The sequence below is a fragment of the Cavia porcellus genome, unplaced genomic scaffold (genome assembly GCF_034190915.1).
Source record: "Cavia porcellus strain 051 isolate PalLab524CR breed Dunkin Hartley unplaced genomic scaffold, mCavPor4.1 scaffold_7, whole genome shotgun sequence".
NCBI lineage: Eukaryota > Metazoa > Chordata > Mammalia > Rodentia > Caviidae > Cavia > Cavia porcellus.
In genome coordinates this window covers 80,521,470-80,544,569 of record NW_026947490.1, presented here as the reverse complement: position 1 = coordinate 80,544,569, position 23,100 = coordinate 80,521,470, and the positions used below count along the sequence as shown (strand labels likewise).

Genomic DNA, 23,100 nt, shown 5'->3' with positions numbered 1-23,100 from the left:
AGTTATGGAAGACTGGAAGAGATTCGTCTCTCCAGATGCTGCACTTCTAGTGTGTGTGTGTGTGTGTGTGTGTGTGTGTGTGTGTGTGTGTGTGTGTATAATGAATACTTCCATAAGAAAGAGCTGGATCACCTCAATACAACAGTCTCAGTACAACAGTTCTTGATCAAAGTGGCTCTTAATTTGATGACTTCTCTTGGTTAGTTGAAACTCAGGCAGGAACAGAGCTAAACTGATTGCCCAGATATGGAAACACAATGAGTAGGCAGCCACAACTCACAGACATGACATACTCTGGACTCTTGTAGTCCATTTCTTCCTATTCGGGGAGCAGTTCTGTATAATCACTTTGAGGCAGGTAATTGGGAGTGTGCCAAAGGGGCTGGGTAACTGGGTGTGGCTTGTCAATCACAGAAGTTCAGGACATCTATGCAAAGCAGCTTTTAAGTCCTGAAACCAATCAGAGAATGCAGTCTTCACTTCTGACATGAGATCAAGCAGGTCCTTGATACGACAATCTGGACTTGATGACAGAAGAAATGAAAGACAGTACCCATGGAATTTGCAACCACAGTCCTCTTGTTTTTGCAGTACCCATCTCACATGCAGGATGTATCTTTTTTTTTTTTTTCAGAGCACTTTTCTTCTTGAACACGTCTTTTTCTTCTTCTTTTGTCCCAAATAAATCTTAAACTTTCACATCCATCAACTGGCCTGTCTGATTCTTTACATGGGACAGCAAGAGCCTGGAAAGGACTACTGGCCGTAAGCACTATTCAGCTGTCTATAGGCAAAGAAATCACAGACTTTGGGGAGGCCTATCAGGTGGGGGAAAAGTTTTGTTCCCCTTGTAGGGGTGAATTAAGAAATATTCTCTGGGCTGTCTTTCAAAGGGGCCACATCTTCAGAGGACTGCATGAGGCTTCCCACCTTCTTTCCCAGAAAGACCAAGTCAGTGGTGTTGAAGGAACACCAGGAAGGCCTAAACTTCTGTTTGCCAGTCCTGTCCTCAGTAGTACTTGCCACTTGCTGAGGCTCCCACTTGCTGAGACTTCCTTCTTTGCATGGGGACCTGATGAACCACTCTGACAAGGAACCGTTTCTTAGGACATGGAAGGAATCATCGATTCCAGGACTGGCTCCCTTTGGTGCATTACCTTTTTCTGTTACTTTTTTCTGGAAGGACAGAGCCACCTGCTGAGGGACTCTGTGTGTGTCAGGCTCAGCTTTGGGTTCCACCAGCATTCCATTTTTATCCTTTCCTTCTTTCTTTGGAAGCCACTGACCCAGAGCTTCCTTCTCATAATTCTCATTACACACACACACACACACACACACACACACACGTGCACTGCAAAGCTTGTGTAGGGTTCGTTGGCTGGTCACATTTCACCTACTTTGTATGGATCCTGATGGTTCTGGACAAGCCAGTCCCCAGTATCATGCTGGGGGCAGAGAGTGGTCTTCAAGTGGTCACTCAGGCACTTCATATTGCCCAGATCTCAATTTCCACATTTCTGGCCTAGTTGCCCTGACAGCAGGAACAGGCCAATTATTCACTCTTTCAGGCTCCTGGAACTTAAAACTTTTCACTGGCTTCCTGGCTGCTGCTCTCAGGCTTCTCCAACTTGTGGAGTTCCTGAGAAGTTGCCAGCCAATCAAACAGGCCCATCTCATCTTGAATGGAGAAGCTCTAGATGATCAACTTCAACAGAGGAGGAATTGGTGGTACAATGGCTGTTTTGCTTCAGGGAACTTGGTTTTATAGGAACTTCTAGTAGCTGACTCCTGAATAGCCAGTTTTCTAAGACCATTAGGTTGCCACGGACATTACTGAAGATACTGCAGGCTCAGGCTGAAGTCTTGCTCTGGCATGGGGATGTAACCTCTGTTCTCTAAGAAGGATCCAATGTTTGCTGAACTAGCATGAGCCATCCAGGGCTCAGGAATTTGAACAGTCTGAGGGAGGTCTTGATGGTCTGGGGCAGAGCAGTTGTGTGGACTTCAAATAGCAGGAGAGTTGAATCTTTAGACTTACAGGTCAAACTGCTCAACCCCTCTAGGCACGCAGACATTTGACTGGCTAGGTCTTTGTTTTGGGTATATTCCAGTTGATTTATAAGGACAACTGAACTGGTCCAGTAACTCCTAGAGCTGCTGATGAAGTCTCTACTTTAAGCTGATGGTTGAGGTCCAACTGCTCATACAGCCACACCTCAGGGCTCCAAAGGCCTTCAGGTGATGGCATATGCAGCTGTAATTTATGCTTTTGCCTCTGCCAAGCTTTTTAATTTGCCATTCTGCAGGCTCTTTATCCCTCCATGCCTCACTGCATCTCAAAAGGGATTTTCTGTTGCTGGCAAAGCTGCTCTGGTCCTGAGCAGTGTTTATCCTGCTTGCTGCTTCTGGAGACACTCTTTGGCTCCTTTCTTTCTTTCTTCTGTCACTGGCAGCTTCAGTGCCAGCAGGGCTGTGGCAAAATGGTTCAAAAATTAGAAAGTCGGCCTTAAATCAGGCCAGGTGTTGCTGCTCCCAGAGTAGCGGGGGCCATGGAGTTCTGGCGCAGATGGCTGTCCATCTGGAGCCACCCTGCTGGTTCCCACTTTTAAAAAAAAAATCCAAGAATGGTGGGGGCATGCCTGTAATTCCTAGGGGATGGCAAAGCCCAGGGGGTACAGCTTCAGTGATTAAGCAAGAACAGACCCTATCTCAAAAATAAAAATGGGTGCTACAGATATAGCTCAGTGCAAAGACCTTGAGTCCAATCTCCAGTACCAAAAAGAAACAAAACAAAATGAGAGCGAGAGAGAGAGAGAGAGAGAGAGAGAGAGAGAGAGAGACAGAGACAGAGAGACAGAGAGAGAGAGAGAGAGAGAGAGACAGAGACAGAGACAGAGAGACAGAGACAGAGAGAAAAGGAAGAGTGGATGAAGGGTTCCAGATGAGTTTCTACTTTAAGCTGATAGCTGAGGGCCAACTGTTCATACAGACATACCTCAGGGCTCCAAAGGCCTTCAGGTGACTGTGTATGCAGCTGTATGCAACTATTACAAAAGATTTTTTGACAAACAGTCTTTGTTATTTGGTTGTGGTGGTGCATACCTATGATCCTACCTACTCACCCCACCCATAGACCAAATGGGACGTTGAGGTGTGATAATTGCAAGTCTGGGCAATTTGGAGATAACTTACTAAAATTTTTTTAAAAAAGAAACATTCAAAAGGACTGGGAATGTGTGTTACCCAGGTTCAATCATGAGTACTATAAAAGAAGTCTTTGTTAAATTCCAGTAATATTATGTGATATTTTTCATTTTTGACATAGGATCTTGCTATGCAGCCCAGACTGACTGTGAACTCCCAATCTCCTTACTTCAGTCTCTAAGTTCTGGGATCCAGGTGTATGCCACCATAACCAAGTACTATATGACACTTCTATTGGCAAAGAGGATGCATTCCAATAGACTATCATTAGAGGTAAAAACTAAATATGAACTGGGATTGGTGGCACAGGTCTGTAATCCCAGCACTCTGGGAGCCTCAGGAAGCAGGATCCCAAGTTTGAGTCCAGCCTAACCAATTTTAGTGACTTAGTGAGACCCTATATCAAAAGAAAAAAATTTAAAAGGTTTAGGGATATAGTTCAATCTAAAGGCCTTGGGTTCATTCCTTATAACCAAAAGCAAAACATTTTTTACTCTGAAACTCCTTAATACTGTATATGACCATCAAAAAGGCATTTAAAAAAAGCACATGGCATTACTTCTAGGAGACTCAGCTAATGTAAACAAAAATTCATTATTTCCCCTCACCTAACATAAGAAAGCATTCTAGGTTGGCAGGAGGCTGTGCTCCATATAACACTGAGGAACAGTCTCCTTCCTTTTATGGGTCAGTGGTTCTGTACAACTTTGTTATCATCTGCATAACTGAGACCGTATCACAGTCATGTCCAAGATCCAGCTGAGGAGAAAGAAAACACAGAGGAAGGACATCCAATGTCTTCAGGCCCATGGAGCCTTCTGCTCACATTCTGCTGGCACTTGTAGTTGCACATTAAACAGAAATGTGGTAGAGTTGGACAGCCATGCACTGGACTGTACCTCACTGCTTCACAAAGGGCAAGAGGACTTTGGCAAATAGCTAGCAGTCTCTACCACAGTACATGAAAGAAGCGTGGGGTGGGGGGCATTTTAGACAGAGGGGACAGCGTGATTAAAGGAAAGAGAAACAAATAGGTATGTACAGAATGAACAGCAATTTTTTTTTTGGTACTGGGGATCAAACTCAGGTCCTTGCGCTTGTCAGGCAGGTACTTGTGCTGCTGAGCTAGATCCCCAGCCGAACAGCAAGTTTGGTGTTGTTGAAATATAAATAATAACATGAGATTAGCTAGAAATAAAATAAACATGGTGAACAGGGACAAGTGAAGTTGGATTTCATTCCAAAGGAAGACTTGAAGGGTTTTAGGAGCAGATTTGCGTATCAGTTAAGATTCTTAGGGATGAAAGACTGATTTGGAGAACAGAACCCTAAAAGGAAGAAGACCAATCAGAAAGATGGGGCAACAGTTGTAGCAAGAGATGGTAACGGTTTAAATGTAGGTTGTGATAATTATATTGACTCATGTATTCAGTGAAAATTGAATACAGTGGGAGGCTGTAGTTTTGGATTGAGTGTTTGTGCTAGACCAACAGATCACACTAAACCACAGTGGAGTCATTCCTGTCAAGTGCCACATAATCAAACTATACTTTGAAATGGAACAGTTTTCCAAAAACGAGATTCATATTAACTGATCAGGAGCCCACTATACCTGAGACAGCATGATAATGAAGTCCCCCTATTTTAATCCTGTAATGAAAGTAACTTTGAAACAAGGAATCTATTTTCTTTTCCTATTCCTGCTTTCTTAATCCCCTTATTGTCTATAAAAAGATAGGGCTCAAGGAGGTCCCCAAAAGAGATGGGGATCTCAACTCACCCCACCCACAGACTAAATGGTAAGTTTTCAAACTTCTGTCACAGAAAAAAAGAATTTTTAAGATGTGTCAGTGAGAGGCATTAATAGATGTATTAATCAGAAAGCAGTGGACACTCAGAAGGGAGTATGGATGCTCCTGGAGGTGCATATTGTATGGGGTTGAGGGTTCTTATGTGGTCTTGGAGGTGTCCTTCAGACAGTTGAGACTGTATGTTCCTAGTGTCTCTCAAGTTACCCTTAATGGATTAGGTTAGAATGTAAATTTTTGCGTGTTAGAAGTTTATAAATATGGTACCCACTTAATAGTACTATTTTCTTGAGGGTAAAAATCTGTGAGATTTATGAATCTATAGATAACATTAGATGAAAAATGAGGCTCAATTTACATGTGAAAAACATGGGCCTTACCTATAAGGAAATAAAGAGAATAGAGATTTACATTTTTATTGTATCTTTAATGCTCTTTTGGAATTTTTGGAGTTTTCTGGAAAGGGAAAAAAGACATTGTAACCCTGGGTTTGAAGCTGCAGTTTTCCTTAACAGTAATATTTTACCAGTACTGAGGGACCCTAAGGCAGGAGGATCAGAAATTGAAGTCCCACTTGGGCAACTTAGCAACTAAGCAAGACCTGTCTCAAAATAAAAAATAAAAACGGCTGGGGATATAACTGAGTGCCACAGCATCCCTGAGTTGATCCCAAAAAAAGTGGGAAAGACATATCTTTTAAATTGTGGTTTTCCTGCTCTCCTTTCTCCATCTTATTTTTTCTGCCTAATCTTTTCAGCTCATGTGAACACATGTTGTATTTTATGGAATTAGACACGGCCCAGCACTACAAATTCTAATAAAAGCCAAAATGAGATCTTAAAATTTGTGTTAATTTTGTCTTTTTAAATATATATATATATTTTAAATTATATATATATGCAATACTGGCAGAACTTGATGATCATTTGAGGAGGCAGAGAAGCATTTCAGCTGGATCTCAGATACTTTACAGGTAGAAACAAAACATCACAGAAGAGGGAACTTCTTTATTGAAGATAATGAGTTCAGTTTTAAGTGAAAAAGATGATGTGCTATAATGAATCTCGGTATTTCTAGAGACCACTTTTGGATGTATTACACCTAAATATGCTAATAGAAGTGAGTTTTAAGTCCAAATTCATTTGTGTGGCAAAGCTCTTTACAACCTTTCTTCCACACATCACCTTCTAATCTCTTTTATCTCTTATTTGAACCACACAAAACATTTCTCAAAAATATCTTCCCCCAAACCCAAAACTAAGACAGGTTCTTATAAATGACACACCTTCTTAGCACTGTTATTAAACTCTACCCTTTCCACGTGTCCATATGTTGAACATCAGTCTCCCCTACGAGTCTACGCACTAGTTATGGTCACTGATTCCCTGACTGCCCTTGGGCCAGATGGTCATTATTTTTTGTATCTTAATTTTCCTACTCAGGAAACGAGGCTAAAATGGTGTTCTGAGCGTGATGGTGAGGATTCATGGAGATGTTAAACATCAAAGCTTACCCGGAGGTTAAAAAATATTTGTGAAGTGAAGAAGTTCGCGACTGACTGAGAACCCTCCGACTTGGGAGTCATGGTGGGCGTTGGGAGGTTTCTGAGGATAACACCTTCCGGTCCCTCGGCTCCCCAGCGCGCGAGGTTCCCACCTGTAGTTCTTGGCCCGCATTTCCTCCTAACGGTCTGGGACTCTTATCCCTCAATTTGTTTGCTCCGGGGGTACAGCACCAGCTCACTCAGCCACTGAACAGGACTCTACTGGCCTCCGCGGCCTTGGTGTTGCGGTACCCGAGACCTTTCTGGTCTCCTAGGAAACCACATTAGCTTCCGGGTTAAAGGTCGGTCCCGTAACCGCGAAGCTCTCTATCACGTGACCCGCACGGAGCGCGCGAGTCCATTTCCCGAGACACACGTGCGGTCCAAAGTCCGCCTTCGCGAGGCCGGGATGCGGGACGGGTCCTGGGGGAGGCAGCGCCGGGAGGAACCTGCGGGCAGGGAAGGACCAGGGCTCCGCGCTCCACCAGGTCCGGCAAAGAAAAGCTCGGCGGCTGCAAGACCACTTCTCTGTCGCCGCCAAGCTGGAGCTGCAAACGGAGCGCGGTTTTGCCGGGGCCCCGGCTGCTGTGCAGCGACACCAGGATGCCGCGGCCCGGGATCCTGAGCCGAAGGCGGTGGCGGTGCCGCCGAGCGCCCGGACAGGGAGCGCGCTGCGCTGGTTCACCACGGTGATCGTGTATGCCGCCTACCTGGGGCTGGTGAGAGCTGGGGCTGAACCCTCCAGGCCTGAGAGGTTCCCTGCAGAGAACGCTGCCTTCCCAGTCGGGAGTCTTAATGTTGGTCCCAGCACACTGTCACCTTGCGTCATTAGCCAGTCTCCCTAGGCCTCAGTTTCCTCATCTGACACTCGGGCACAACTATAATCGCGGAGGGCTACTGTCAAGTGAGAAACTGATTTTCCTAGTACATTGTTTTCCCACTGCAGCAAATTTTCCTGTCTCTTTGGTGTTTTGGGGAGACATAAGAAGGGTTACCCAGGCCTTTAGCCACTGTTCTACCGCATGTCAAATTACTACACAGAAGAATCACGTTTCTGGGATTTCCTGTTTCTAGTGGCCAAATTCAAATTCAGCCAGTCACTTAATTTTGCAGCTAGAAAACTAGTCAAGAGAGGAAAATGGCTTTTCCAAATCAAACTACCGATTAAGTGGTAGAGTGAGGAACATCTGTTACTCTGTCCACAAACATTAATGGAGCCTTCGGAGCCTTAAGTGTACATGGCTAAAAGTAGCCTTTTGCCCCAAGCCCCTGGGCTTCCCCTCAATTTCATATTTGTGGTAATCTTTCCCACTAACACTTGGCAATTGAGATCCTGGGTAGTTGGGAGTATGAGTCCCTGGAAAGGAGTTAATTTTGGTCACTTAGCATCTCTATCAGAACCACCTTGTTTCTTAGAATGGTTTGGTGGCTGGAGGCAGCATGGGGGGAGGAGGGGTGGGGAGAAAGAAATCATTGCAGTGCATGGTGATCTCACTGTGCCAGGTTTTAGAAGTCAGGAAGTAATAAATTAGTCATTGCTTATCCTTCCTTCTTTGTACATGATGCTTGCTGTGGGCTTATACACACCCTGATCCTGAAACCTGAACTGCTCCTGGTTCTCCAAAGGCCACTTTGCTGCTTAAAGCAGAGCACTGCAAAGTTAACAGATTGCTGTGCCGCGCGGCTAACCTGGATTCTCATCTGTGAACTGTTCCTACTGAATGAGAGGCACACAATACATTAGAGCAGAGCAGTGAGGTTAAGAGTTGAAACATTTTTTCTCAAAGAGTCCAAGGAACTTCCCCTAAAAACCAGTGACTATTTAGATCTTGCTGATAGCCATTAAAAAGAAAAATTAATTTTAGCACTCTTTTTTCTAGAAAGATGTGACTCAAGCCAGGCAGCACCTGAAAGAGTTCAGAAAATTCCATGCACGAACATGGCAGGCAGGGTTTGAGACACAGAATAAGAAAGGGACGCCAGTTACAGCTTATTCCTCTTCTTTGCACATTCACCAGCAGTGTGCAGCCTGTGACTGCCTGAAACATTGGTTGCTCAGCTACTTGTTCTACAAACAAGCAGATTGCAATGCTTAGGTAGGTTACAGTTCCCCTTGTACACAGGCAGATAGAGGCTAGAACTGAATGCAACAATTCCCTGCTTTTGTTCAGCCTCCAATTTGAGAGGTTCCCTGAAATCTTTGGCCAACCCTTACTGTAACCATCATAATTAACCAAGAGGGTCTAATTCTGTAGTTCACAATTGACAACAACAAATGATTTGGGTGATTCTTGATGCTTTGTGTTTCTGTTTCACTTATTGTACAAAGGATGGCTGCATAGAAACACTTGGCACTCGAGGGCATACAGCACACTAGGGAGACTTGAGGGTGACTTTCAGGAGATGTTATATTACTGATATCTTGTACATCAGTAATATCCAGAAGCTAAAGTATACTCTTTAACGGGCATCTCCGTGAACCAAACTGCTCTAAATCAAGCCATTCAAAGTTTACATCATAAAGAAAACTCAACAGTAGTTAGTCCAATTGGTCATAGTCTTTGTTCAGACAGTGATGTTGACTAAGGACTGTGGGTAGCTATAAAATGGCTTGATCCAAACAAGTATCCATATGTGCACTTACAAGTCACAAGTCACAGGAACCTGGAGACCCACTAAACGTGAAGAACAGAACACCCTGTAACTGCCTGGCCTACCACCCACCACTCAGGATGCTTGCAAACCAACTGCTGGTTGTTTCTGTGACCACGTCATGTGCTTCTTCCCTCCACCCCCGAGAACTTTCCTTAACGTGTTCAGTGGTGGTGCCTAAAACACAGCACTGTTATAAGTCATTTCTTATATATTACTTTGTCTTTTCAGGCTGGGATTTGCGACTATGGCTTAGTGCGTTGCTAGCATGTGCTCTACCAACTGAGCTAGACCTCCAGCTGCTCAGCCACCTTTTAAATTACTCTTTCTGTAGCATGTGAAATGAAGAAAAACTTAAGCACGCTATTCAGTTTCATCCAGGGCCACACACAAGCCCCCAGCATGGGCAAGGAAGACATCTAAAACAATCTTGTTCTAAGAATTTTGGTTGAAAATGAATCTTCTCACCTACCTGTCAAAGAGTGGATTCTACCCTTCTGAATTCCCAGGAAGCCTAATTCATTACAAGATCCAAAATTGCTAGGTAATATGTTAGTTTTAAATTCCATACACCTGGCCCCGACTGCTGCCAAGAGTGACCTCCCAGAAACCCTGTCAGGAAACTTCCTTGGCGGAAGCTACTTGATCTTTATCTAGGCCAAGGATATAGCTCAGTGACACAGTGCCTGCCTGGCAAGCGTAAGGTCCTGAGTTTGATTCCAGGTATCAAAAACAAACAAAATCTTTACTTCAAGGTAGATGTAATTGTGGATACTGAGTGTTTTGGCCTCTGAGTATAAGAGGGGTGGGGACTTTCAGGGGAAGCTATTCAGAAGGCAGTGAGCCAGTCCCAGAGAGCAAGATCTGAACCAGTGAGGCATCAGAACACTGTAGACAAGTTCTCCAGCCTCAGTGTAGGAGCTGGAAAAGAGGGTCACCTACTGGCAGTTCAATAAAAGTCAGTTGCTTTTGTTTACTTTAAGTGTGCACAACACCATTGTGAGTCTTTTTTGTGGTTCCACCCATTATGGCACGATGGAAGAAAGCAGTCTCATTTAGTGGAAAGGGTTCTTACTAGTTTTAACACAGTGACATCATACAGCAATTGCCAAGCAGGTAATCACCAGGTCTTGTATAGGCACGATACACTTGTTGCAGGCTGCTTTTCTCATGGAGCTTTTCTGTATTTGGCAGTGATCAGGTTATCAATTTGAAAGGTCAGGGTACTATTTCCAGAGAGAGCAGAGAGGAGAGATGTCTACAATATCAAAAAGTTTTTCACTCTTTCCTTGGGGCTTCAAAGGGACTGAGTGGGAATGTGGAGCAGCACTGGCAGTAGTGAAATTATTTCCTGGTTTGAGGATGTTGGACCGCAAACCTCACAAGTCCTCTTGCTACAGCATAAGCCTTTGCTAAAGTTACCCACAAAATATGGCCCTATATATTTTACTGAAAATGTATGGAAGAGATTAGGAAAGTAAGAAATGAGGGAAAGAGAGAAGGATTTTGAGATGGGAGAGAAGTCTTAATCTGTGGACTTGGAGGAAAGCTCCAAATTTAGGGTAGAGAGAGATATCCTTGGTCAGCTTAACCGTAAGGTCCCCCCCAGGGGTATAGTTTCAGAGGTCTAGTGGGGTTCCCTTTAAGTGTTTTCTCTTACCAGTACTGAATTTGACAATCCAAAGATTGATTATGAGACGTTTTTCAATTCAAAAATATTTGCCATCTCAATATCTTCTCTTAATTTGAATCATTTTATCTATTCCATGATACATCTTGGGGTGCAGTACCTCTCTCTCTCTCTCTCTCTCTCTCTCTCTCTCTCTCTCTCTCTGTCTCTCTCTGTATGTGTGTGTATGTGTGTTTATCTGTCTCTCTGTGGCACATGAATTGAACCCTAGAAGCACTGAGCTGCATCTCCAGCCCCCTTTTTATTTTTCTTGTGCTTATGAAATTTCCTAAGCTAGCCTCAATGAGACAATCCTCTTCCCTCTGTCTCCCAAAGTAGCTGGTTTGCAGTAATGTACCACTAAGTCTGTCTGGGAGTGCAGCACTTTTGATAATGGAAGCTTGGAAAACTTAGCAAGAAGCAGTCAGACAGGCACCCAAACTTAGCAATTCTTCATAGTATGTTTTCTAGTTCACATGTACAGCACTATTTATTAATCAGATTATCATAGATAATTAGACCTGAATCAATTTTACAGAGGTCAGTCAAATTGCATATCTCAACAATTTCCGTATTGGCTGATTTTGCAGGAAAATCTGCAAGTCATTTCCTTAGTATATAATTAATTCTTGGGGCCAGGGATTTAGCTCAGTGACATAAGCACTGCCTTGTGCTCAGTGTTGGGTTAAACATCAGCTTGAGGTTTATGAGCCAGTGAGTCTGTTTATTGAGAATTCTTACCCAGTCCAATGGAGGGACCCTAAGTTATCTGAAACCTGCTCTTGACAGAGTCCTTTCCATGAATGTCCCTGAACACCAAACCGGTGGTGGCGCAGCGAAATACCAGATGAAATACTGACCTACCTGTGAGGGACAAGACTTGAAAAAACCCTGGTTAAAGGTCTGATGAGAGTTCATTAAAACATTGACGCAACTGACAAAAAAATTTGGTTACTTCTGTTGTATATTTAAAAAAAAGAATGAGACAGGCCATCCCCTCCTTCCTTTTATGATAGTATCTCCATGTAGCCCAGAGTAACCTATAACTTGACATCATCCCTCCTCAGCCTCCTCAATACTGGGTTTACAGGCAGTGCCACTCTGCTGGGCTCTTGCATACAACATATAAAGTTAATAATTAGAATTAGGGGCCAAGGGTTTAGCTCAGCAGCATAAGTGCATGCTTGACAAGTGTGAGGTTGTAAATTCAATCCCTGGTACCAAAAAAATAGCAATAATAATAATTAGAATTAGGATTAGTAATGTTACCCTAGGATTGTTAGATTTCTATGAATTTTGTTCGATTTCTGAAACATATATAATGTACATGCAAATATAATTCAGAGTTTTAACTTATTATTTGAAAATGCTTTCCATATAATTTAATATATCAAACTCAAAGTTTCTTCTTAGAAAGAGAGATAGCTCATCTGCAAAATTCCAAAATTAATTCAAAGTCAAGAAAAAAGCAATTTAAAGTTCAATTTTGGAAGTTTCCTTAAAAATACCAAAGGTTCAAAACACTGGTTCACAACGAGATCACAGAGAATTGCAACACTATTCGTAAGTAACCAAAGTGATATTGACACTTCAAAAGCAAATACAGAAAGTTGCATAGTTATTGAAAAACCTTAGCTCTTTTAATAGAAAAGACTCAGTTTTCCTAAGTGATGGAAAACCTAATAAAGTCAATGTGAACACAGGAAATTATCTTGGAAAAGAGAATCTTTGTTTCCTAGTCCAATGACCTCAAATGTCTACAAAAATCCTTCACAGTTTCCTATCAGCCAGCCAATAAATAGTCCAAAATTCCTTGTTTACAGTGTGTTTTAGATATTAATGCTCAATTTTTAGAAAATATTTTAAATAATTTCCTTCTAGTCTTAGCCACTGTCATCACTCATACAATTCCTGTCACAGAATTCAACTTTCACAAAACTTTGACAATGTTCCTGTTTATTCAGGTCTGTCCTATATTTTTCATATTCATGATTTAGAATATCCAGCTGTATTTTAGGACAAAATTCACTCTCTTTTTACCACAATACAAAAAATTCATACATGATACCTTTTCCTTTCCAATGCACATATTGTCTCCCTCTTATAGCTACATATAGGGTTTTCCTCCTCTTGTTTGTAGTAATTACATACACTAATTACCTTATGAACCTTAGTTTCTAATAAACACTGGGAGTCTACTCTTCATTAGGTTGCAGTTTGTTAATACAGTAAGGTAGTTTGCACTTTGGTACATGTGAGACTGCTTTAAACTCAATTTATCTTACCACCATACACAAGACAATGTATTGTCTTTGAGTAACATTTCATTGTTCAAATTAATTCTATGCATGTATATGCAATATTCCAAAGAAGCCTTAAAGACTATATTCTTGATGACTGGGATTTTTGAAAAAAAAAAAAAAAAACGTAGCTTTAGCAAAACTTAAAAATGTTACTTTCCAGCAGATTGTATATATGTACTTTATAAAAAGAAAATGTGTACCTGAAATTTGCTGATTTAAATTTTAAGATGAGGCTACTTTGATAATTTAACATTTTAACATCCAAATTCTCATGTTAATATGAGTAATGTACTTTGAAATATTCAACACTTTCAACAATACTTTCAATGTTACATTTTATCTTTTTTTATGAGTTAGGGTCTCTTTATTTAGTTGAGGTTGGGCTTGAACTCAATAGGTAATCCAAGCTGGCCTCGAATCTGCAGAATCCTTCTGCCTCAGCCTCCCAAGTCCTGGGATTACAAGCATGTGCCACCAGCTGGTTTATTAACTTTTAATATACCATGTCCTTTTAAGGTATTGTTCACAAAGGAAAAGAATTACAATAAGAAGGCAAAAGAATTAGGTAATGTTTGCAAAATTGAGAGTTGTGGTATACGAAACCTGGGTCTCTGTATCTCTAGCTATAATACATTAGCACTGTACATTTTTCCTGACAGTGGGATTTAGAATGATCCCCTACATTTTAATCCCCTCTTGCACTTTTTTTTTTTTTTTGCAGTGTAAAATGCTACCACTTACAATCGACATCATTTTAATGGTTGTAAGTAAAAACATTTTTTCTTTTTAAATTTTAGGGATTGAGTGTTGGTATACTGGGACCTACATTTCAAGATCTGGCAACAAATGTAAACCGAAATATCAGCAGTCTTTCTCTAATTTTTGTTGGCCGGGCCTCTGGATTCTTTTGTGGCTCTATGATTGGTGGCATTCTTTTTGAATATATGAATCATGTTTTACTTCTGGGTAAGAAAACACTGATTTTTTTCCTTCTTTGTGGCTGTAAATGTATTTACAATATGGCTTGCATACGAAAAGCAGCAGCCTGCAGAATGGCTGATGACAGAAATGGGTGCATTAGGTGTCTTCCTGGAAGCCGGGCTCCTTGCTCTCACCTTGGCAGTGAGAGGAGTCTGTGCTGGGTCCTCTGGAAACAGCTCCGCTGGATGTGTGTGCAATCCTGAGCCTTCCCAACTTTCAGGGCAGTTAGGGCACTGCTCCAGGGGCCCACACTAGAGACCCCAAGCTCTGCTTAGGGGACAGGGAGCAGATCTCAGGCCAGAGCCATCAGAATGAGCTTCTGGGTCTGCAGCTTCTGGGTGTGACATACTTAAGTAAATAATTTTTGCCTGTCTCTTTTGCTATAAAACTTCTTTGTAGTTAGATTATTCATAGTGTTAGCATTAACTGGCAATGTAATTTTATAATACTGTATTTTATAGTCCATAAAGCTTATACAAGATTGAGTAATATAACAACTTGCCGCAGCTGTAACTCTGTCCTTCTCACCAGTACCCAGTTTTAGTTGCGCTTCATTTGGTATTTTTGTTTATTGACTTATCCCATGACCATAGTGAATATTGTCTCTTATAGCTGACTTTAACCTTTTCTTTCCAGGGTTATCGATGTTGGCTACCACAGTTGGCCTTTACCTCATTCCTTTTTGCAAGACAACAACGTTACTGATTGCCATGATGTCTGTGTTTGGTGCTGCAGCTGGTGCTCTGGACACAGGTTAGTGGATCTCCAGTGCCATCTCTGGGAGTGTGGACTCAGTACTAGAGAAATAATTTGCAAATTTCTGAAATGACCAGGACTTACTGAGTCATTCATGGGTCTCCCAGTGAGAGCCACCCTTCCGCCAGCCCCTCCTCTTACCAATCAGAGCCCCAGGTCTTGAGCAGCCAGCTAGAAGTGACCATGAGGGAGTTGGCTTTAAGGAAGACGGTTGATTTAGGGTATTGACACGGGGAATCCTGTGGGTAATTACAGGTCAGCTGAGAAGGCTTTCCTTTCAAAAGGGAGTTTTATCATGCAGTGTAAGAGGAATCGATTTAATGAGAAAGATGAGATTCGAGGACCATGGGTGGAGAGAACCAGGCCTCACAAGGAGATGGTCCAGGCGTAGAAACCAGCGCCATGCCTGGCTGCTGCTCGAGTGGGAGCAGTCAGACCCAAGCCTCTCTCTGTGAGTCAGAGCCATTCTCAGACTGCAGTGGGGGGACCAGGCCTCACCAGGAAGAGATCCCTCCTGGAAACCATATCATTTTCATTGTTCTGTTGGGTTGGGTTTTATTCTCTTTTGTTTTGTTGATTATGTTAAATCCGACGTCATGAACAGCTGTTTAAAAGATAGCAACACGTATTGTGGTAGCCATTTTGAATTTACTATTAGCTGGTTTTGAAGTCCTTTATTACATTCACTGTTCAGTTTTTATTGTTTCTGTGCTATTTTGTTCTGTTTGATTTTTACTATGTTTGAAGGTATCTGCAACTATTTTGAGGACAACAAGAGGAATTATGGTAACTATTGCTGATTTTGCAGGGTTTTGAAGTCCTATATCACACTAGTTTATCTGTATTGGTTTTATCCTCTTTAAAATAAAATTTTTAAAAAGACAGGTGAATTGTTTTAAAGGGATAAAACAAGTTTGGAACCATCATTTGGCTGTAAAAGCATAGAAACAAGCATTCAATCAAAAATGTAACCATGTCGAGCAAAGAGGAACCCGTGGTGTGTACTACTTTCCTTCCTGTTCTGTTCTTTTCTTTCTTAAAAGTTCCTGCCTTACTATAGGAGAGCTTATCCAATGGTCACTATGCCCTTGAAAACCTATCAAATAACGTATATGATATTTCTTTGCCTCTAATGTCAGCTTTATGTACCCCACTTCTCTGGTCTAATGTTATTTGATAGACTTGGGAAATATTTTACTGTTTAGGATTAGTTTGCTTGTAAAAATACAGGGTGGAATTTTATTAATACAGATTGTTATGAGACAGAGTCTCGCCATGTAGCTCAACTAAACCTAAAGTCATTATCTTCCTGCCATAGCCTCTGAGTGCTGGGAGTACAAGCATGTGCCATCATGCCCATTATCTATGGTTGTCTTTTTCATTTTGTTTTGTTTTGTTTTGTTTTTGAGACAAGGTCTGGCCATGAGATACAGGCTGGCCTTGAACTCATGGCAATTCACCTACCTAACCTTCTGAGAATTGGGATTACCGGCATGTACCACCACTCCTGACTAGAATTCTGTTTACCTGAAAATATTTCATTTTTAGGTGGGATAGCTAAAAACTTAATGCTTCTAGCCTTTCACCTTGTAGGTGCTGAGACACTGTAAGTGCAGATACTGTGCTAAAAGGTGTTCTTACATCCTATTTTAGGCACAGCAGAATCTTGGCAGATTCAGGGTCTTGAATGTGGGTTTTGCATCTATTTGGTTTTTTTTTTAAAGAAAAAAATAAAAACAATGATACAAAATTTTAAAAGAAGGTAATAGAAAATTAACCCTGGTTAATATATTGCATATTATCTTTAAAGTAGTTAGATTACAAGGCACAGGCATGCAAAATTCACCAAACAATATAAGCACAAACCACTCTTTTTAATGAACTAGAAGAAATTAGTAGTATAATTATCTTAGTTATCTTGTGTGTAGATATATATTTATTTTTTTTCCATTTCCTTCTTTTCTCCTTTCTTCATCCCAACTGTTTTTCCTTTTGAGCAGTTTCTTCTCTTTTCATGCATCTAATTGATAGATAGATCAATAGATGATAGATGTGATAGATAGATAGATAGATAGATAGATAGATAGATAGCCTATGCCTCAGTAGGTTGAGGTAGAAAGAGCACAAGTGCAAGAAAGCTGCCGCTGGGTAAGATGCTCTCTCAAAACAAAAAATGAAACTGGGCCAGGCACCCCCTCAGTGCTCCTTGGATACAATTCTTAGTGTTAAAAAAATTGCTAGTGTACCTGGTTCTGAGAGTCAGCTATTCACCACTAATACAATTCTATGTGTGCGTAGAGATGTTACAATGCATAGTTCTCATTATCTTTACAGCTGATGCCTAAACTTTCGAACCAGATACTATCCAGCAAAACAGAATAGGGGAACATCAGTTAAAAACCAGATGGTGAGAGTAATACAGGGCTTTAAATCAAGGTAATGAAAAGTCAAAGTGGGTTACTATAATATATCCTGCTATTTTTTTCCTTTAATTAAAAGGATAAAGATAAAAAAGTAATTAATGGAGTGGAGATTGAGATAAAAGAAGGCATAACAACGAAACAGCGCAGATCAAAACATAACCATTTAAGCAGAATAGTGTTTCACCACCAGATAATGAGATTCATTATGACGCCCATTCTTGTTGACTTTTATCTACTTTTGAAGACCTACAGTGTCTCCAATGTTTTGGTTTTGTCGGTTTTATTCTTTACTGTTTTGTTCAATTGTATTATAACTAACGATATAGGCAATTCTATTAGAGATAGCGGGAGGCATTATGGTAACCATTGTTGATCACCTTGTATTATGTTTTTACATTATCTATTATGTCCACCCTTTTGACTTGACCGATTCTGTTCTGTTATGTCACATTTGGTTTTACTCTCTTCCAAAAAAGTAATAAGAACCGTGGGAGCAATGAAACCCAAAATGTGTAATAGTCATGGTACAAAAGAGAGGAAAAGAAAGTGCTCCAAACTATATAACTGCATGTATATTTAAGTGTATAAGATAGAAAATGATATCACAGAGTTTTATTGGATCAATGAACAGAACTGTTTGCATTATCATTGATGGAATGTCCACTTTACAAGCTTTAATTTTGTGACTTGAACAATTATTTCTAAGATGACAATATGTAATCCATTAACTAGTGATTTCCTACTGTTCATTTTTTTTCTGTAAATCTGTATAACTTGTACCCTTTCCCTGCTTTTTTTTTCTTTTCTCCTTAAATAAAATTAAAAAAAAAAAGAAAAAAAAAAACAATGCATAGTTCTCTGGAGACAACGGGTTAGAATTCCTTAATCACAGAATTGAATTAGGTGCAATGTTCACTAACATTTGTGAGGCTTTGTGAGGCTATCACAAAGTAGTAATACAGACTCATCCTCTCTCTGATAGCAATGAATTACTTTTGGGGTTTTTTTTTTTGTTTTGTTTTTACTAAACTGCTGTGTATAACTTCGATCATTTCCCCATCTTTCCTTGGTAGGTGGAAATGTCCTTATCTTGGCTCTATGGGGGGACAAAGGAGCCCCACATATGCAAGCCTTACACTTCAGTTTTGCCTTGGGTGCCTTTTTGGCTCCTATTCTGGCAAAACTGGCCTTGGGGACAACAGCGTCACCTGAAAACCACACAGAGCCTCACCTTCACCCTCCAGCCCTCAACCGATCTCCTGAAGCCGACCCAGGCCTTCTGTTTGCAGCGCCTGATGACTTGAACTTACTGTGGGCTTATGCTGCTATCGGCACTTACATCTTTGTAGTTTCTGTCTTCCTGTTTGCTCTGTTCTTCAAGAAAAGCTCAAAGCATGAAAAATCAACAGCGTCTGCTCAGGCATCTCGAAGAGCTAAATATCACAGAGCCCTGCTCTGCCTCCTCTTCCTCTTCTTCTTTTTTTACGTTGGAGCTGAGGTAACCTATGGCTCTTATGTTTTCTCATTTGCAACCACCCACGTTGGCATGGAGGAGAGCGAGGCGGCTGGCTTGAACTCCGCCTTCTGGGGGGCCTTTGCAGCCTGCAGGGGCCTGGCAATCTTCTTTGCTACATGTTTACAGCCTGGAACCATGATTGTGGTGAGCAACATTGGCAGCCTGGTGTCATCTTTATTCCTGGTGCTTTTTGACAAGAACCCACTCTGTCTGTGGATAGCCAGCTCAGTGTATGGGGCCTCGATGGCCACCACCTTTCCCAGCGGTATTTCTTGGCTTGAGCAGTACACAAGCATAAGTGGGAAGTCTGCGGCTTTTTTTGTCATTGGTGCTTGTCTGGGAGACATGGCTATTCCTGCAGTAATTGGAATTCTTCAGGGAGAATACCCAGGTTTGCCAGTAGTCCTGTACACGTGTTTGGGGTCAGCAATATTCACTGCTGCATTATTCCCTGTGATGTATAAGTTAGCCACTTTGCCTCTGGGTCACCAGCAAAAACAAAACAGAAAGATCAAAGACCAGAAAGCTTTGCCCTCTAGTTCTAGGCTATGAAGAAGAAAATGAAGGAATGGGTGCAGAAGAATAGAGCAAATGGATTTTGAAGTGGTTGAAATGATGCAGTGAAGCAATCTATAAGGAGGGATATTCATTTTTGGTTTTATGTGGTCTAGCCTGTCCTCAAACTCAAAGCAGTCCTCACTCTCAGTAAAAATATTTTGATATAGAGAACAGCTGAAGTCTCTAACAAATTTTTCTCAGATGCATTAATATTTGAATCTTCTCCATGGATAGAAGCAGTTTCCCCATGAAGCAATTTTCCAGAACCTAGGACAAAAATACTTGGGGAAGACGGATTACTTACTGTCCTTGAATTAGCACCACTAATGAAAGGGTGGGTCAGAGCACAGCATTGGTAGATTTTCAACATGCTTTGGAGATCAAAGTTTCTGGGTCCATGTATAGTAAATACAGAAAAGTTTTGCAATGTTCTGTAATTCCCAGAGTCTTCCATAAACTGCCAAGTTGTCTCATATGGAAAGATCTTTACAAGACTAGTATTTGTCATTAGGATGATAGGATATGTTTTTGTCTTCCATCTTTCAGAGAATGCAAAGAAAACTTCTTTTTTTTTTTTTTTTGAGAAATTACATAGTTTCTAATAGAATGAAACCATGGAGGATCTGATGGATTTTTGGGTACTTGTATGCTACCTGGGAAGTTGAAGAGCATAGTTATATGAAAGACCATCCTTCTAAATATATAAAAACAATTTTGATTGCTTTACATTGTCTATAGGCATGGAGCAAAGAACACTAATGGCTCATTTGATCTTTTACTTCTGTGAAGAGAACACAGAGCAGTGTCCCCAGATCCTGGCTTTAGTCCTTGACTGTTTCCTCCTGCTCTCCACAGAGACACTTTACAGAGGCCTCACCCCTATCCTCTCCTTTTCTGTGATTCTCCAAATGAAAATGGATAATTTCCAAATTGAAAATCCTTAAGTTTTACAGTTTTTGCAAGATATCTTCTAGAAATCAATTTAAGTTCCAGCCCATCCCTCATTTCAGATAAATGTAACAAACATAATAGTTTAGCATGTGTTACAGATTATGAACATGTGCTAATTTAATGTACTTAATGTTTGATTATTTGGATAAATTTATGAAGAGTAATTTTTCCTGCTGAGTCTTATCGATCCTAAGATCTATCTTTTCTTCTTACATTTAATGTCTTTGAAATCTGCACATGGCAATAATCAATGATCACTTAATATTGTGACAAAATTATTTCCCATATACATATGTTGCATTTTATAATCTGGCTTAGATTCAGTGAAATATAGTAACTCATTCATTTATGGAGATTATAGTCTTTTGCAGGCATTTTTAAAGGAAAGGTTTATTCATTTGTTTTTCGTGTTGCTAGGGTTGATCTGAGGGTCCTGTGTATACCAGGCCAGTGCCCTCCTGCTGAGCTACATCTCCAGCCCTGAAGAGAAGTTATTTTATATGTTAATTTTCTCTGAAGTTGAAATGTACTTCTACTCTAGGGTCAGTGTATTAGTGCACTAACTCCTTACCTAATTGTTAATATGACCTTGACTGTAAAACTCCTTCTAACCAGCCCACAAATTTCAGAGAAAAGCATAAGCAGGGCCTTAGGCATGTGCATGTAGAGAATGGCATGAGGGTTAAGATGTTAAGGCCAGAGATCCGTCAGTGACAGCCCAGGGAATCAATTGCATTGTGGCAAGTTCCAGGTATTAAAACAGTGGGGACAAAGGACCCATGGCTGTTCCACTTTTCTGGAGCCCCTGTGCTGATTTATCACAGTATCAATCTATCTTCTCTTTTTTCCCTCTTTTCCAATAAAGTGTCTCCCCTTCTTTAAACATTGTATCCTTAATTTTTTTACTGGTGTTGAGTTTATGATCTCAGTGAGCTTCTCAGACAGCAGAGCTGCAATTACACACACCCCTGGACACGACAGTACTCAACACCTACAACTTAAAGAAGGAGAGGTATAATAAGTTGGTTCGCAGTTTGTAGGGTTTTAGTCTGGTTGGCTGACTCCAAGGCAGGGCAGCATGGCCGAGAGGTGAAATAGAAGACAGCACCTCACATCATGATGATGGAAATGGAGAGATCAAGGGGGAAGCTAGGGAGGAAGCTAAATCCTCTAAGCCATGCCCTTAATGCCTACCTCTTCTAACAAGACCTTACCTCCTAACACAAAACAGCTATAAGCTCCCTGTTATGGATTAAAAACTGATGGTCAACTTAATGCCAGTTGAATTAAATCAGCCTGGTGCTGAGCATAGATGTTCCACCTGAGGAAAGTTGCCAGCATAAATAAGAGATATGGAGAAGAAGTAAGGCATTGTGGTTTCTCTTACATGTTGCTGTTTGAGCTGTTGGTTCTCCTGGAGGAGCTTGTTGTGACTAGCTTCTCCAGTGTGAGTTCGACCATTGCCATCAGAGCAACTTGGGACCTTGTTGGTAAGAGTGGCTGTGGTTCACATTGGAGGAGCTCTGGTCCTTACATTGAGTATCGTTTCCTGGCTCCGAAGGGAAGACGTGAGCTGCTTGGTCTCCAGGACAAACTCATCATGCTGGCTTCTTGGCATGTACTCGACTATTTTTATTGTTGAAGGAGCTTGGGGCCTCCATGTCACTGAGGATGGATGTGGTGCTTTTCAGAAAAACCCTGGTCTTTGTTTTGAGCATGACTTCTCAGTTCCAGCATAGAACCCTCAACTACCAGCACAGCTCCTTCATCCTGCTGGCATGGACTTTCTAGCTTCCACCACTGACCTTTGGGCCTTCTCTGCACAGATCCATAAAACAGATTGGTGTGAGTCCTTCTCATGGGCTCCAGACCTCCAGTTGGACTTGTCAGAGGCATTGTCATGGGCTCTAGGTCTTCATCTGGACTCATGTAGGGCATTACTGTGGATTCAGGCCCTTGGTTGAATATTCTATGTCTTTAGTGCTGGGACAGATTTCCTGCACTTTCTTGTGTTAACTCTGGGTGACCATCATAAATAATATAAATTCTGTGTCCTGATTCTAACTGTTCTCACAACTCCTGACTACAATGCTCCCATTACCCAATTGCCTTCCAAAAGCCTCACTTATGAGTGCATGAGACTCTTAAGGAACTTCTAGATGTAAACCACTACAGTTGAGGATATAACTCAGCGGTAATGCACTTGGGTAGTATGTGCAAGACCTGGTCTGAATTCCCAACAGCAAGTGTGCACCTGCGCGTGCATGCACACACACACACACTAAAAAAGTAGTACACTTCTAAGATACAATGTTGAGACAGTCACAGGATAAATACATCCTCGAAAAAGAAGGAATAGATACTTGCAAATGTGTGGTCTGTTGTACGGAGCTGTGGAAGCTGGAGATTGATCACATGTGTGGGGCTAAAAAAAGACCAACCCAGAAAAAACAGAAAGACCAAAACAAGCTTTGTTTCAGCACCCAGAAGACAAGGGACCCAGGCCTGTCCACCAATGGGTTGCTAGGCAGAGGGGCTAAAATTGACATCATCTTTCCCAGTGGATAAATAAACGTGCTACAGTGGTTGAGCAGTTCCTTTCCTCCCATCAGGAGGATAAGAGCTCCATCTGATCCCAGCTTTGTCTTTTCTTTATTTTTCTCATCCTCTCGCCGGTCCTTAACCCCAAGAACCTCAGGAGCCACATTGAGCCACAACAGTCTGGTAGGGTGACAG

General features: G+C 41.4%; 1 protein-coding gene, 1 long non-coding RNA gene and 1 pseudogene across 2 annotated transcripts in view; 1 reads left to right on the top strand and 2 right to left on the bottom strand.

Annotated features, from left to right (window-relative positions):
* LOC134470337 (uncharacterized) overlaps positions 1 to 6,866 on the bottom strand; it is a 53,567-nt gene extending 46,701 nt beyond the window's left edge. Inside the window, exon 1 of the long non-coding RNA XR_010048943.1 lies at positions 6,526 to 6,866. This is a non-coding gene — a long non-coding RNA (uncharacterized LOC134470337). The remainder of the gene's footprint in view (positions 1 to 6,525) is intronic.
* LOC111755827 (nuclear receptor coactivator 4-like) lies at positions 45 to 6,341 on the bottom strand (annotated as a pseudogene).
* A 35-nt stretch (positions 6,867 to 6,901) lies between the features above and the next one.
* LOC100718756 (sodium-dependent glucose transporter 1C-like) lies at positions 6,902 to 21,247 on the top strand. Its single transcript, XM_013149006.3, has 4 exons — positions 6,902 to 7,274; positions 13,977 to 14,145; positions 14,797 to 14,913; positions 18,413 to 21,247. Exons 2-4 carry the CDS (start codon positions 14,097 to 14,099, stop codon positions 19,405 to 19,407), a joined length of 1,161 nt encoding a protein of 386 aa, XP_013004460.1. The 5' UTR covers positions 6,902 to 7,274; positions 13,977 to 14,096; the 3' UTR covers positions 19,408 to 21,247.
* The last annotated feature ends 1,853 nt before the right edge of the window (positions 21,248 to 23,100 follow it).

Excerpts from the sequence above, each read along its gene's own strand:
- LOC100718756 (XM_013149006.3), top strand. The coding sequence starts at position 14,097 with ATGATTGGTGGCATTCTTTTTGAATATATGAATCATGTTTTACTTCTG. Across the intron at positions 14,146-14,796 it reads GAATCATGTTTTACTTCTGG|GGTTATCGATGTTGGCTACC; the intron begins GTAAGAAAACAC and ends TTTTCTTTCCAG. Across the intron at positions 14,914-18,412 it reads AGCTGGTGCTCTGGACACAG|GTGGAAATGTCCTTATCTTG; the intron begins GTTAGTGGATCT and ends TTTCCTTGGTAG.